Below are 15146 nucleotides of genomic sequence, written 5' to 3' on the forward strand. Positions count from 1 at the left end.
CTGTGATGTGTCAGACTCCAACTCTACCGCCTGATACCTCTTTCCTGAGCACACCTGGCAAAAGCTGTCTAACCTGGGAGCCAGGATTCACCACCAATTTCAGATGTCTCTCTTTGGAGGTCCCGTCCTGCACTCAGCAGTTCCATTTTTCATCACTAACTCACTTCCGATCACATTTTTGCTCAAAGGCTGCTGACCTTGTTCCTGCAACTCACTTTCAGCCCTGAACTCCCTTTCATTCTCTCTTTTGCTCTCCAGCAGCAGTTCATCTTGTTTCCCCACTTTCCTTATAAAAGATCAAGGCCACAGACCCAGTCCCTCTTTTCCATTTCAATATCTTACACCCATTTCAACGCCCTCCCTCCCTCCCACATTAGTAGAAGAAGCGACCTTCCTCTTTCTTGAAATAGCTGCCTTCACATGTGTCCTGGATCCCTTCTGCCATCTGCTGCAGGAGTCACCTTTGGGTCTCCAGCAGGGCCTCACGCTGCTGGCACGCAACTGTTGCTCCTGTGCACTGTGTGATGCGTGAATGAATGAACAAGGGAGTGGTGAGTGGTTTCCTCACCTTTGGGAGAACAAATCGCTATGTTTTTTAGTATTTTTAAAAAAATTTATTTAAGTATAGTTGAGTTGAGTTATAATGTTGTGTTAATTTCTGCTGTACATCAAAGTGACTCAGTTATACATATATACATTCTTTTTCATATTCTTTTCCATTATGGTTTATCACAGGATATTGAATACAGTTCCCTGTGTTATACAGTAGGAGCTTGTTGTTTAGGACAAACCTTTATTAATTCAGAGTTTTGGGGAAGCTGGTCCTTACATAGACACAGGATTTTGCTTAAGCATATAAGGTATTCCCTCTCACAGAACATTAATCTTCTAAAAGTTGCCTGTTTTGCTTTATATATGAGTCAAAGTTTATGCTTTAAAGATAATACTATTGTAGGGGGCTTCCCTGGTGGCGCAGTGGTTGAGAATCTGCCTGCCAATGCAGGGGACACGGGTTCGAGCCCTGGTCTGGGAGGATCCCACATGCCGCGGAGCAACTGGGCCCGTGAGCCACAACTGCTGAGCCTGCGCGTCTGGAGCCTGTGCTCCGCAACAAGAGAGGCTGCGATAGTGAAGACACCCGCGCACCGCGATGAAGGGTGGCCCTCGCTTGCCGCAACTAGAGAAAACCCTCACACAGAAACAAAGACCCAACACAGCCACAAATAAATAAATTAATTAATTAAAAAAAAAAAAGATAATACTATTGTAATATATGTGTTATTATAATACTGAATGTTCTAGACCTTCAGAAAACATTCCTGTTAAGTTCTGCCAAAAACATTATCAAAAATATCATTGTCAGTTCAAAGGAGCCCAGGATTATTATTCAAGGCAGAATGGAATCCAAACCATGTATGGGGCTAGTGATTAGACCAGATTAATGAACCCATCTTCTTTCAAAGAGACTGAAAAAAATGCCTGCCCTCATTGCTTTACTGCCCACATGCATAAAACATTGATAATTTTAAGGAGGTAATTCATTAACCATACATACTATATGCTAAAAGGTAAAGCAAGCACCCAAAGGCCTGTCACAAGGAATTCACAACCATTCAATTGTCACACCGCTCTACCTATCCCTTTGTTTTTCTTTGTTTTTCTCTTTTTTTTTTCCTGTTGCTAAAGTATTTTAAAGCAAATCATATCCCTGATGCCATTCAACCTGTTTACTAGTCTCTCTAAATCTTATATAACTATGATAACACATACCTTAAAAATTAATAATAATTCCTTAGACTATATGATTTCTTTAAGAATTCAAGACCAAACACCACATATCATTTCTGGTTATGTTAAAGTACAGTTTCCATTTTTAATCATCATCATCATAGCTTATAATTACTGACCAATGACCCGGTGTCAAGCATTAGACTAAGAAGTATATGCATTATCTCATGTAATCCTCAAATAATCCCATGAGAGAAGTACTATTATTATCCTCTTTTAGCAGATAAATTATAGACATAAGAGACATGAATTAATTTGCCCAGGCTGATGTAGCTACTGAATGGCAATGGCAGATCCTCTGACTCTAGAGCCTGGCCACTTATATACTATAGAGTGGTATCTGCACAAGATACAAGATCTGAGTCTTGAGGATGGAGAAAAATTCAGATATATTTCATAGTCCAGAATGAGTTCATATAAAAAAAAAAATCTGTGCTTCACCAATAATATTCACTACTTTTTCTTAAATGACAGAACTGGAGTACACTGAAAAAGAAGGTAATTTTAGGCAATATAAAATTTATATGGAAATGAAGCATTTAATGAAAATGGAGAGTTTAACTGTGTGATGGTAGAAAAAGCACATAACTTCAGTCAAGTATGTGAATAAGGTACCAGCAAGAAAGTCAACTTTATCTGAACTTAATTACTATGAAAAGACTTTTTGTATTTAGTCACCAGGATAAGACTTTTTACAGAAGTACTACTCTGTGCTATTTTCTCAAATAAAAGCCCATGCCAACAGCTTACACGTATAAGCAGCCCTATACTAGGCTGAGGGCTCACTGGTGGCACTTAGGTCCTATTAAATACATCCTCTGATGAGAATGAAATACAGTAACAGATTAGTCCTGAAACTTAGATTATGGCAGTAACCAAAGTACTGAAAGTCATAAGGGAAATAGTCAACAAGTGGACTATGTCATTTGCATTGGCCCATGTAACTTATACTCTGTTGTAGATTAACTGACATATTAATATGCCAACACAGGAAAGATAATACACACATCCACAGCTGCACAGACTATGAAAAACATAAAACGCTACAACTATTTCTATCACCAAACAGTACGACATCCAATTTTAAATGCAAGCTGAAAGAAACATTTGTAGCATATGACGCTAAGTACAAGCAGACCTCATTTGACTGTGCTTCGCTTTATTGCACTTCACAGATATTGCATTTTTTACAAATTGAAGGTCTGTGACAAACCTGTGTCGAGCAAGCAAGTCTATCGGCGTCCGTTTTCCAACAGCATTTGCTCATTTCAGGTCTCTGTGTCAGGTTTTCGTAATTCTCGCAATATTTCAGACTTTTTCATTATTATTATATTTGTCATAGTGACCCGTGATCAGTGATCTCTGATGTTACTATTGTAATTCTTTTGGGGCATCTCGAACTGCGCCCATACAAGCTGGGTGTATGATCTGACTGCTCCACCAGTAGGCTGTTCCTCATCTCTCTCCCTCTCCTAGGGCTTCCCTGTTCTCTAAGATACAATAATACTGACATAAGGACAATTAATAACCCTACAGTGGCCTCCAAGCGTTCAAATGAAAGGAAGAGCCGCATGTTTCTCACTTTAACTCAAAAGCTAGAAATGATTAAGCTTCATGAGGAAGGCATGTGGAAAGCTGAGACAGGCTGAAAGCTAGGCCTCTCACACCAGTTAGCCAAGTTGTGACTGCACAAAGGGAAAGTTCTTGAAGGAAATGAAAAGCGGTACTCCAGTGAACACATGAAAGGTAAAGAGCAAAACAGCTTTATTGATGATATGGAGAAAATTTTAGTGGTCTGGATAGAAGATCAAACCAGCCACAACATTCCCTTCAGCCAAAGTCAGATCCAGAGAAAGGCCCTAACTCTTGTCAATTCTCTGAAGGCTGAGAGAGGTGAGACGGTTGCAGAAGAAATGTTTGAAGCTAGCGGAGGTTGGTTCATGGGGTTTAAGGCAAGAAGCCGTCTCCATAACATCAAAGTGCCAGGTGAAGCAGCAAGTGCTGATGCAGAAGCTGCAACAAGTTATCCAGAAGACCTAGCTAAGATAATCCATGAAGGTGGCCACACCAAACAACAGATTTTCAAGGTAGACACAACAACCTTATACCAAAAGAAGATGCCGTCTAGGACTTTCATAGCTAGAGAGGAGAAGTCAGTGCCTGGCTTCAAAACTTCAAAGGACACGCTGACTCTCCTATTTGAGGCTAATGCAGCTGGCGACTTTAAGTTGAAGCCAATGCTTGTTTACCATTCTGAAAATTGTAGAGCCTTTAAGAATGATGCTAAATCTACTATGCCTATGCTCTATAAATGGAACAACAAAGCCTGGAACAACATATCTGTTTACAATATGGTTTACTGAATATTTTAAGGCCACTGTTGAGATCTAGTATCCTGGAAAAAGAGATTCCTTTTAAAATATTACTGTTCACTGACAATGTACCTGGTCACCTAAGGTCTCCGATGGAGAGGTACAACAAGACTCATGTTGTTTTCATGCCTGCTAACACAACATCCATTCTGCAGCTCATGGATCAAGGAGTCATTTCAACTTTCAAGTCTTATTATTTAAGAAATACAATTTGTAAGGCTATAGCTGCCATAGATAGTGATTCCTCTTGTGGATCTGGGCAAAGTCAATCGAAAGCCTCTGAAAGGATTCATCGTTCAAGATGCCATTAAGAAAACACTTGTGCTTCATGGGAAGATGTCCAAATAACATTAACAGGAGCTTGGAAGAAGTTGCTTCCAACCCTCATGGATGAGTTTGAGGAGTTCAAGACTTCAGTGGAGGAAGTAACTGTAGATGTGGTAGACACAGCAAGAGAACTGGAATTAGAAGTGGAGCCTGAAGATGTGACTGAATGGCTGCAATCTCATATCCAACCTCGAAAGGGTGAGAAGTGGCTTCTTAAGGATGAGCAATGAAAGTGGTTTTTTGAGATGAAATCTACTCCTGGTGAAGATGCTGTGAAGATGGTTGAAATGACAACAAAGGATCTATAATATTATATGAATTTAGTTGCTAAGGCAGGGTTTAAGAGGACTGACTCTCATTTCTGAAAGAAGTTCTGCTGTGGGTAAAATGCTATCAAACAGCATTGCATGCTACAGAGAGATCGTTCATGGAAAAAAAGAGTCAACTGATGCAGCAAATTTCACTGATGTCTTAGTTGAAGAAACTGTCACAGCCACCCAGCCTTCAGCGACAACCACCCTCATCAGTCAGCACCATCAATATGTCTTGCTGGTGGCAAGACATTCCACCAGCAAAAAAGATGAGGGCTCAGATGATGGTTAGCATTTTTTAGCAATAAAGTATTTTTTGATTAAGATATGCACTTTTTTTTTTCAGACACAAAGACTATAGTATAGTGTAAACATAACTTTTGTCTGCACCAGGAAACCAAAAAATTCGTGTGACTGGCTTTATTGTGGTACTCACTTTATTTCAGTTGTCTGGAACCAAACCTGTGGTTTGATTTCTTTATACAAATCCCCTCTCCCCTGATATTCCCAGTCCTATACCCCAGTTTATGCACATCCACTCTCTGCCCTTTCTCCCTTTCTCCGGTCCTTGGCTGATCTTCCCACCTGCAATTTCAAGGTTGTTTCCTGATGTCTTCTAAGGGACCTTGATCCAGCAATGACCTCCCCTCTCCCATGAGTGTAACCTCTCCCAGGTTACTGGATCCTTTCTGTCAATTCTTAATAAGCTCAAGCCTCTTCCACTTCAGTTTCTTAAAAAAACAAAAGAAAAAACCCTCAACAGACCCCTTGCTATACACTGGTGAGTAAAAAATTGGTTGCGGAAGAAAACAGATTACTATTAATATCGAAGTTCATGAGAATGGGTATAGAAAAGTGATTAAGAATAGTGATGCCTGATCAGACTGCATGTTAAAATACAACTCCACTATATACCAGCTGTGTGGCCTTGGGCAAGTTATTAATCTCTCTGTGCCACACTTTCCCCATCTATAAAAAATGCGGATACAGTCAGCCTTCTGTATCTGTAGGTACTGCATCTGCAGATTCAATCAACTGCAGATAGAAAATATTCAGGAAAAAACATTCCAGAAAGTTTCAAAAAGCAACTATTTAAATAGTATTTATATTTTATTAGGTATTATAAGTAATTTAGAGATGATTAAAAGTATATGGGAGGATGTGTGTACGTTATATGCAAATACTATGCCATTTTATGTAAGGGACTTGAGTATCTGTGGATTTTGGTACCTGAGGGAGGTCCTGAACCAATTGCCCACGGATACCAAGTGAAGACTGTATTAATATTACCTACCTCATAAGGTTGTTACAAGGGATAAATAAGTTAATATTATTAAACAGCTTAGAACAGTGTCTGGTACATGGTTGTGTTATATGGCATATAAGTGTTAGTTAAATAAACTGAATAGAACTGAATAAAATGAAATTACAGATGCTATCTAGGGAAATGATTCCCTGACTTTCCTAGCTATACCCTTACAGCTTGGAGAAATTACAAACTTTCAACCAGATAGATGCTCTCTAAAAATACTTAACTCATATAAAACTTAATTTGGCAAACATTTTTTTTAACTAAGAAATTATCTTTTATGGTGAGAAATCATGTCAAAGACTGCACAAAACTCACTCAAATAAATTAAAGTATGTTATTTCTGCAGATAATTGAGTCCAAAGTAGCTGTACCTGCCAGGGGCTGTGTCTGGGCAGATGCTGTTACATGAACACATGAGGAAGGAAAAAAGGAAAAGAAGTACAGGGTAGGTGCATGTTAGCAAGATGCTGTCAGAATATGCCTGCATCTTTCTGGTACAGTAACAGGTGTCTGCAACATGCATCAGAGGCTTAATATTCTAGGTCAGCTTCAGGCAGAAACTGTTTTGAATAATATTAATGGGCTTTCTAGATATAGTGCAACATCAATGACAAATTGTTTTAAGTCTCTGTCAGAAAACATACCCTTCCTGGTACTGAGGAAGTACCATGTGCTTCATTGTTTCACACAGTGAACTAGAGGGGGTAATTTTCATGTGTTGACTCCTTTTGCATTTGACATCTCCAAGTACTGAATCTAAGATTTTGATCACTGGCACACAGTAAGAGTTGATGCTTTTTTGCTATTCTTAACGTATCTTGAGAAGGACTCAATTTGAAAAACCAATTTCTATAGCATAGAATATTTCTGAGGCCCTATATTAGTTTCAGTGTTATCACTATCAATAATTTATAACAACTTATTATTAGGGCTATCAGTCTCTGAAGCTTTCACCCTGGGCAATAAAATCCTGCTCAGTGACGGAAATGTTCAGACAAATACTGAAGTCCTTGAGGAGGAACGTGGCTGAGGCCAATGCGGGAAGGGGGTGTTCAGAGGGCAAACTCTGGGGCCAGATCACTGGCTTGCCACTCTGTGCTTTGCCTCTTGTCAGTTTGTAAACTTCGGCAAGTTCCCTAACCTTTCTGTGCCTTGCTTCCTCACCTATACAATCAGTGCTGATAATATATTTAAAGCATTTAGAACAAAGTCTGGCAGATGGTTAGTGCTCAATAAAATGCTGGCTGTTTGCTTCTTAGAGGAGGTAAGTTAAATGAAAAAGTCCTAGCCAGTTGTCTGCCTTGTGAGAGGAATAAACATCTATCTTTCCTAATCAAACCTCTACAGGGTTTGTACATGTTGGCCCCTCCACCTGTACCTGGACAAGGTAATTTCCTGTGATTAATGGTCAGGGCAACACCATAAAGATTACACTTAGATTGTATTTTATTTTTTGTAAATTACAGCACTAATGATTCTATCTAACAACAAACGCATTCCCTGAACTATACCATCTTTTGCCTAGTAAATTTTATGGTTTGGATTGGACTTCGAATGCTGAAAAAGAAATAAAAAATCAAATTATCCATTCTCTTCAACAAATAAATTACAAGGAATTTAAGAGAGAGAGGGAAAGGGAAACTATAGCTGAAAAGTGACTGGCAAACTTATCAACCATGCAATGGATGGACTTTATTTGGATCTCATAAATTACAAATTCCGAATTTGGAATCTGTAAAACAATATACATCAGTCAACAGCAGAACTCTGAATACTGACTGGAAATGGATATCTGATGATGTTAAGGGAATATTTATTTTGGGTGTGGCAATTTCTTTAGAGTTCCTTTTTTTTTTTTTTTTTAAACAGATAGGTACACCCTGTAATAGTTACATATGAAAATTTGATGTCTGGGATTTGCCTCCAATAAGCTGGGGGCAAAGAGGAGGACTAGAACGGGATGTGGTTAAAACAAGATCAGCCCTGAGTCAATCACTCCTGTCACTGGTGGTAGGTCCATGAAGCTTCATGATACTATTTTACTTTTTTATACATCTGAAATTTTCTAAAATAAGAAGTTTAAAAAAGTAATACGAGGGCTTCCCTGGTGGCGCAGTGGTTGAGAATCCGCCTGTCAATGCAGGGGACACGGGTTCGAGCCCTGGTCCGGGAAGATCCCACATGCCATGGAGCAACTAAGCCCGTGCACCACAGCTACTGAGCCTGCGCTCTAGAGCCCACGAGCCACGCCACAACTACGGAGCCTGCATGCTGCAACTACTGAAGCCCGCACGCCTAGAGCCCGTGCTCCGCAACAAGAGAAGCCACTGCAATGAGAAGCCCGTGCACCACAACGAAGAGTAGCCCCCCGATCGCCACAACTAGAGAAAGCCCACATGCAGCAACGAAGACCCAACGCAGCCAAAAATAAAATAAAATAATAAATAAATTTATTAAAAAAAAAAAAAAAGTAATACGAGTTGATTTTAAAATACCCACACATTCTACAGTGCATTCATTGTTCGATATAAGAAGAAACACAACAATGCCTCAAAAATCATATCTCGCATTTATAATACCTTTTTCTGGGAAGATGCAAATACTTTACACTCATCAGCTACGCCAGAAGCAATGAAGGAAGCAAGACTTGTCACCAGTTTCAAGATGAAGGAAAAGACAGAGGTAAGTGAAAGGATCAGGGCAGCAGCAGTCAACTGCAGAGACAAGAATCCAGCCCGGTCCTCAGATCTGTGCATCCTCAGGCCTCTTCAAAAGGTAACGGTGACACCACCCTGTACAGTGTGAATCCGAGCTACTCACAGCAAGGTTTTGAACACTCCCTCAAAGAATAATCGCTGTGCTATCTGAGGCCTCAGAGAGTCAAGAAAAGAAATCTGAGATGGTTCCAAACACCTAGTAAGCGGGTATTTTCACTCTTACTCATTCTTTTGTCAATCACCTTTATAGTGATTATGAGTTTGGGAGGTGAGAGCCGATGGCCAAACTCAGTGAGTACAAGCAGGGGAGAGAAACTCAGGCTTGATTTCTCCTAGGGTCATTCTGTATCAGGTGTGTGCAACAGAGGGAAAGGGAGATGGGAGGGAGAGGGGAAGCGAGAGGGGAAGCAAGAGGGGAGGGGGAGAGGGTGGAGGGGAAAAAACCGGGAGGGGGAAGGAGGGAGGGCAGAGGAGGGAGGCAGGCATATAAGGTAGCCCAACCACATCCAGAGCAGGTAAAAGGCCCAGCTCCTGGCCTGAACCTAGCGACCACAAAAACAATATTTTGGGGATTCTGCAGCCAGGTTATTTTCCTACTTTCACCAAGTAAGTAGGAATAAAAGAAAGGGAACTCTGTCGATCAAAACCTAAAAGAACATTTTAGAAAATTTGAAAATGTTTGTAACAAGACAAAACTGAAAGACCAGCTAATATTAATCCTACATAAAGGCAATTTGAGTGGCAAAGGGGAATGTATATTCCTCAAAAACTTTAGCTGAACAGCAATGAGCAAAAGAGTGACCTCATTTCTCCCTGTTACAATCCATAACAAACAATAGCTTGTTAAACATTTTAGAGACCATACATTATACAATGTTATTAAGACTTTGGTTAAACTACACTACCTGGAAACCAAGCTTTCTAACACACACTTCAATATGTAAGCAGGCATTATCTCTAAATAATCTTTCACATTTCTAAAGCCAGTGCTAAGCTGTAACTTGAATCCTTTTTTCAGGCATTTATCTTCCCTTTTTAGTGGTGTTGATTTGGGAAGGGGGAAGGGTTTTTTAACTCACTGATTCATTTTCTCCAACAGTATATAAAGTAGATTTTGAAACTGAATTACCATTGTTATTTCCACACCTCATAAACCCTGTCCTTGCTGCACAAAACCACCACCTTTAAATTCTATGAACACGGGACTTCTCTGGTGGCACAGTAGTTAAGAATCCGCCGGCCAATGCAGGGGACATGGGTTCAAGCCCTGGTCCGGGAAGATCCCACATGCCGAGGAGCAACTAAGCCCGTGCTCCACAACTACTGAGCCTGTGCTCGAGAGCCCACGAACCACAACTCTTGAGCCCGCGTGCCACAACTACTGAAGCCCGAGCACCTAGAGCTCATGCTCCACAACAAGAGAAGCCACTGCAATGAGAAGCCTGCACACTGCAACGAAGAGTAGCCCCTGCTTGCTGCAGTTAGAGAAAGCCCGCGCGCAGCAACGAAGACCCAACGCAGCCAAAAATAAATAAAATTTTAAAAATTAAAAAATTCTATGGACACAGTCCACTGTCAAGAAATAGAAAGTACACTTTCTAGTAGGTAATGAATAACATATAAGTTAATTCACCAAAGATTTTATGGCTATAAATGCACTAAAAATAAACTTCACACATATTTCCTAGAAAAAGATTTTTTTTTTAACCAGAAAATACTCCAGGATTATTTTATATTTACAAAACAATATATGTGGCTAATTGTTGCTTAAAATCATCAACGTTTATTTTAGTATTATTTCTTTAAAGTGTGGTACAATTGGGTCATTATGTGTAATTTGTGGTACAATTTTAATTCTAAATTCAAATTTAAAAATTTTAATGTAAAAGATGGTGTGGATTGTGCTTAACTTTAAGATTTAAAAAATTTTAAACATAAAAAAAGTCTCAAAAAACGTTGAGACCTTTGGATAACAACCAAAACGTCCATTGTAAGTTTCTCCTAAATATTGAAAACTTGCCATAAGAGAACTACAACAGGTAAGACAGAGAAAGAAAAAAAATGTAGGTGAAAACTGTTTATTATTTCCCAGCTCTGAAACTCTCATGGGAAGGTTTCCAAGTATTTAGTTGTCTCTCAATATCATTTGATGCAGACAGGGTAAGAATAATATAATTGCTTACTGAAAGTTTGAAAAATACAATGTATTGAACTTGATAAGCAAACAAACTTCAGATTTCAGAGATATTATGTCTTCCTTGCATTATCAATACAAAATAACTCAAATAACAGACCTGATATCAATGACATACTTCCATTTAATAATAATTATGGTTCCACAGCCCTTTTGAGTTTTTCAAAAAACGTTTGCATGCATCATTTCATCTAATTTTTGGGGAAACGCCCAGAAGTTAGGCAGCTTAGAAATTCACAGAGTTCTACAGATGAGAAAACAGGCTGATAGAGGAAAACTGTACAAGGTCATATATCCTGAAGCCCGCCAGTTGCAAATATCCACATTTCCAACATGAAGAAGTTCAAGTCATATCTCCACATGCAGTTACCTGATTGGTCGATTCTCTTTACTGTCAAAGAGTGAAAAGATGACCTCAAGCTCCTCTCCCAGGTTGGAACACATGAGGCTTTTCATCTGCACAAAGAGGTGGTGATTGCTGGCCTGCACTGGGGTATCTTTCTTCCGATGTCGATGCTCCATCTGAATGACACCCCCCCCAAAAAACATGATCAGCATGGACCGAATTAAATAATGGAACCCGACAAGCTAGTTAGCTATGGTGTGATTATGATGTCCTGTGCTTTTTTTTTTTTTTTTTTTTTTTTGCTGTGTATTTGGTATCTAGGTGGATGTTAAATTCCAAATTTTCTCCCAACTTCTAAAATAAAAAACTGAAGTTTGCAGACCATCAAGGAATCCTGCTTTAAGATTTGCTTCTTAATCATTAACGTTAAAATGATATCAACTCACTGAGTAGATTCAGGCAGCGTGAAGTTCAAAGGATGCTATCGGTCCCTCGTCAACTCCCAGGGTGAGAACAAATTATTAGCCATCTTTTAAAAATCAGACTAAATTGTATCTAGCTGATCATTTCGCTGAACAATGTAGCTATGACTTCACATTTCTCATAATTAAAAATTCTTTTAAAGTATACTAAATTTCAAACTTGTGGTAGTTTTCTGAGGCGGGCAGTATCAAATGATATTCAATCACTAGAGCAAGAAAATGTTTCTAACTTGCTGCGGAGCTAAAGGGGAGCAGACCTAAGAAAGCCAGTGAGGGGTCTAAAGGCAGGAATAGCGTCTGTGTCCATCTCTTATTTCCGTCCTTAATACAGCTAGCCTAGGCTATACTTGGGAGGCGGGACCGGAAGTAAGAGTTCCCACAAGTTGAGGAAGGAAAGGAATCACCCATGGTTCCAGGGGTGAGGAGAACATGAGAATGATCATTTAGTCAGCATATACTTGTTACCTATCTATTATGAGCCCAGCGCTGGGAATGCAATGACGCGTAAACACAGTAACAGCCTGCCTTCATAGAGCTTTTCTACTAGGGGGAGCAGACATCAACAAAATTGTCGCACAAACGGATAGAAAACTGCAACTGTGATGAATGGAGAATTTGACTTGTGTCTGGGCAGTCAGAAGGTTTCTTGGGAAAATGACACTTCAGCTGAGAGCGAAAGAGTGAGCGGGAATTATGAACCATCTAGGACAGAATTTCTCAAACTACCTGCAGTGAAGGACCAGGTTGGTTTTTCCCCCTAACCTACCGCAGATTGATATTTTCATAAAATACCATAAAAATGCCATGGCAATGTCAAAATGTTATAAAGGTTTCTAAACGTTTACTCGCCATTTTTGTACTTGGGCCAGTTACAAACAGTTCACGGTCCAGCTAGTTCTTGGACCACACTGTGAGCAGAACTGACTCAGGCTAAGAGCACAGGGAAGACATACAGAAAGGCTGTGAATTAACAGAACAGGTGCTAAGAATGTGTAAGAGTATTGCTTTCATAACACAGACTACTAAAGAGGCTACCTCTTGTGGATCACTTGACAATTAAAAAAAATATTAATAGCTCAGGGATTAACTCCAAAGGAGTCATATCCTTTGTTGAGGTTAAGGTACAGAACTATAGGTCTACATTAGCCATCTTTTTATGTTTCTAAGTATAGTTCAGTAACTAATGACTAACTAACCAAGATTTGAATGTAAAAAAATGCCATTTACAATTATAGATGCAACAGCATAAAATCACCAGAATTTTTTCATGCTTTTATTTTTTAAATTGAACCACTTGAAAAGTAGACAGCTAAAAAAAATGCAGTTAACCAAATGCATCTATAATTATTGTATACTCAGCAGGTACACTGGACACGCCTCTGTGAAAGTGAAGAGTAAGTGCATTTTCTTTTAAAGCGGACCTCAGCATTGTGGTATGTGTTGGCCATAATTACTTGAAAAGGCTTTCTGCAGAGAAATATTATAACTAGAAAAAAAGCATAATTCTGTCTTTTTTTCTATGAGAGTTGCTCTATTTTGGGCTTTAAAAATCCTTTATAACAGGGCAAAGGAAACATAACGCATTCATAAAACTACATCTCTTTAACTTCTCAAGCTTTTTATTTTCTGAAGTTGCTAACTTATTTACTGATTTACTTAAAAGTTCAGGGTAACAATGCACAAACTGCTATGAAGAAATGAATAACTACTAAAGGCTAGAGCTGGAAAAACAGATATAAAACATTATGAAAAGAACAGACCTCAAAGAGATGTCTGGTCTTTACTTCAAACAGTGCAAAGTTCCCAGCATCATTCATGACATTCACTAAAAACTGAGAAGAAAAATTAGCTCCCTTATTCCTGCAAAGAATCCAATCTATCTAGATCAGTGGTTCTCAACCTTGGCTGCACTTTAGAATCACCAAGAGAGCTTTTAAAAAATACTTATGCCCAGGTCCCATCCCAAAATACTTATGCCAGGTCCCATCCCATTTAATTCAATTAAATTAGAATTTCTAGGGGATGGGGGTCCAGAGAGTGGTAGTTTTAAAAGCTCCCCAGGTGACTCTAATGTGCAATGAGGGCGAGTATCACTGATTGAGATCATGTGCAGAGAGATGCAAATCCTAGAAGAGTGAAAAATGTATTGTTGCATCTTTTGTATAATTACTGCCTTGGTCTTTGCACGCATGCTAGTAATAAGCCCACTTAATTCTACCCTTTGTACGTGTGACATGGGCCCTCACAAATGGCACTGAAATCTCCTCTCTTCCTCACCCACCATCCTTCCAACCCTGAGACAGATTTGAACTTACATAGGTTACGATGCCTTGTTTATCTTTTGGTAATTCACTACTTTTGGGAACTGCTAAAAAATCTCTCTGTGAATATATTATTGCAGTAGCAAAATTTAAAAGGTGTGTCCACACTTCAAGAACTATGATTTGGTAATTATAACACATAGACAAAAATCCATCTCTGAAATAATTTATGGTTACAAAGGCACCTAGCAGTGACTCTAAATGTGCTTTCAGTTTAACTAGACCTTTGATTAGGAAAAGAAACAGATGCATTCAGAAGATTTATTAAAGCGATACAAATTATTAACCCTCACTAATGCATTAATTACTGGGTGAATGGTCCACACCAGGGTTCGCACCTTCAGCACTACTGACAATTTGGGCTGGTAATTTCTCTGCCGTGGGGCTGTCCCGGGCTTGGTAGGATGTTTAACATCTTTTTCTGGCATCTACTCACCAGATACCAGTAGTACCTCTCCCCACCCCCGACTCCACACCATCCCCAATTGTGACAACCAAAAATGTCTCCGGACATTGCCAAATGTACCCTGTTCTCTGTTGGAGAAACAATGGCCTACCCACTAAGTATCACAAAGCAAGCAGCTAACCTGATCTTATAAAAACCAAGAAAGGTTCCTAAAAAGATACTCCTCATGCCCAAACAACCTGAGAATCCAGCCAGTAAAGTCCTCTTGACTACAGAAGGATTGAGCTCTGGTTGTTGGCAGTAAACCATATGTTCCAACGGGACATATGTCAACACGGTGAGGTTTAGTGCATTTTACTGCTTAGATGAACACAATCAGGTGAGAAAGATCTGCTAACAGGGCTATCAAAAACCCAAAACAAGACATTTTTTTTTTCTAATGATGCAGTAGGGAGTTTGTAAGATGCAAACACCTGTGTTTCAAATATTCCGGGGAGAAGACATAGTAAAGAAAGAGAAGTGGCAATGATTAATCCAGCATCCTGTGTTGGGGCATTTTACCTCCATGCC

At 39.4% G+C, this 15146-nt stretch overlaps 1 protein-coding gene across 3 annotated transcripts in view; it reads right to left on the reverse strand.

The window, feature by feature from the left end:
• DOCK4 (dedicator of cytokinesis 4) overlaps positions 1-15146 on the reverse strand; it is a 490817-nt gene that overhangs the window by 245521 nt on the left and 230150 nt on the right. For all 3 annotated transcript variants that reach the window (XR_014266607.1, XM_082472224.1, XM_082472223.1), the window contains exon 8: positions 11392-11543. Coding sequence is in view for 2 of the 3 variants with exons in the window: in XM_082472224.1 (XP_082328350.1) it covers positions 11392-11543 (152 nt within the window). In the remaining variant the exon portion in view is untranslated. The remainder of the gene's footprint in view (positions 1-11391; positions 11544-15146) is intronic.

Source organism: Balaenoptera physalus (genome assembly GCF_965194825.1).
Source record: "Balaenoptera physalus genome assembly, chromosome: 8".
Lineage (NCBI taxonomy): Eukaryota > Metazoa > Chordata > Mammalia > Artiodactyla > Balaenopteridae > Balaenoptera > Balaenoptera physalus.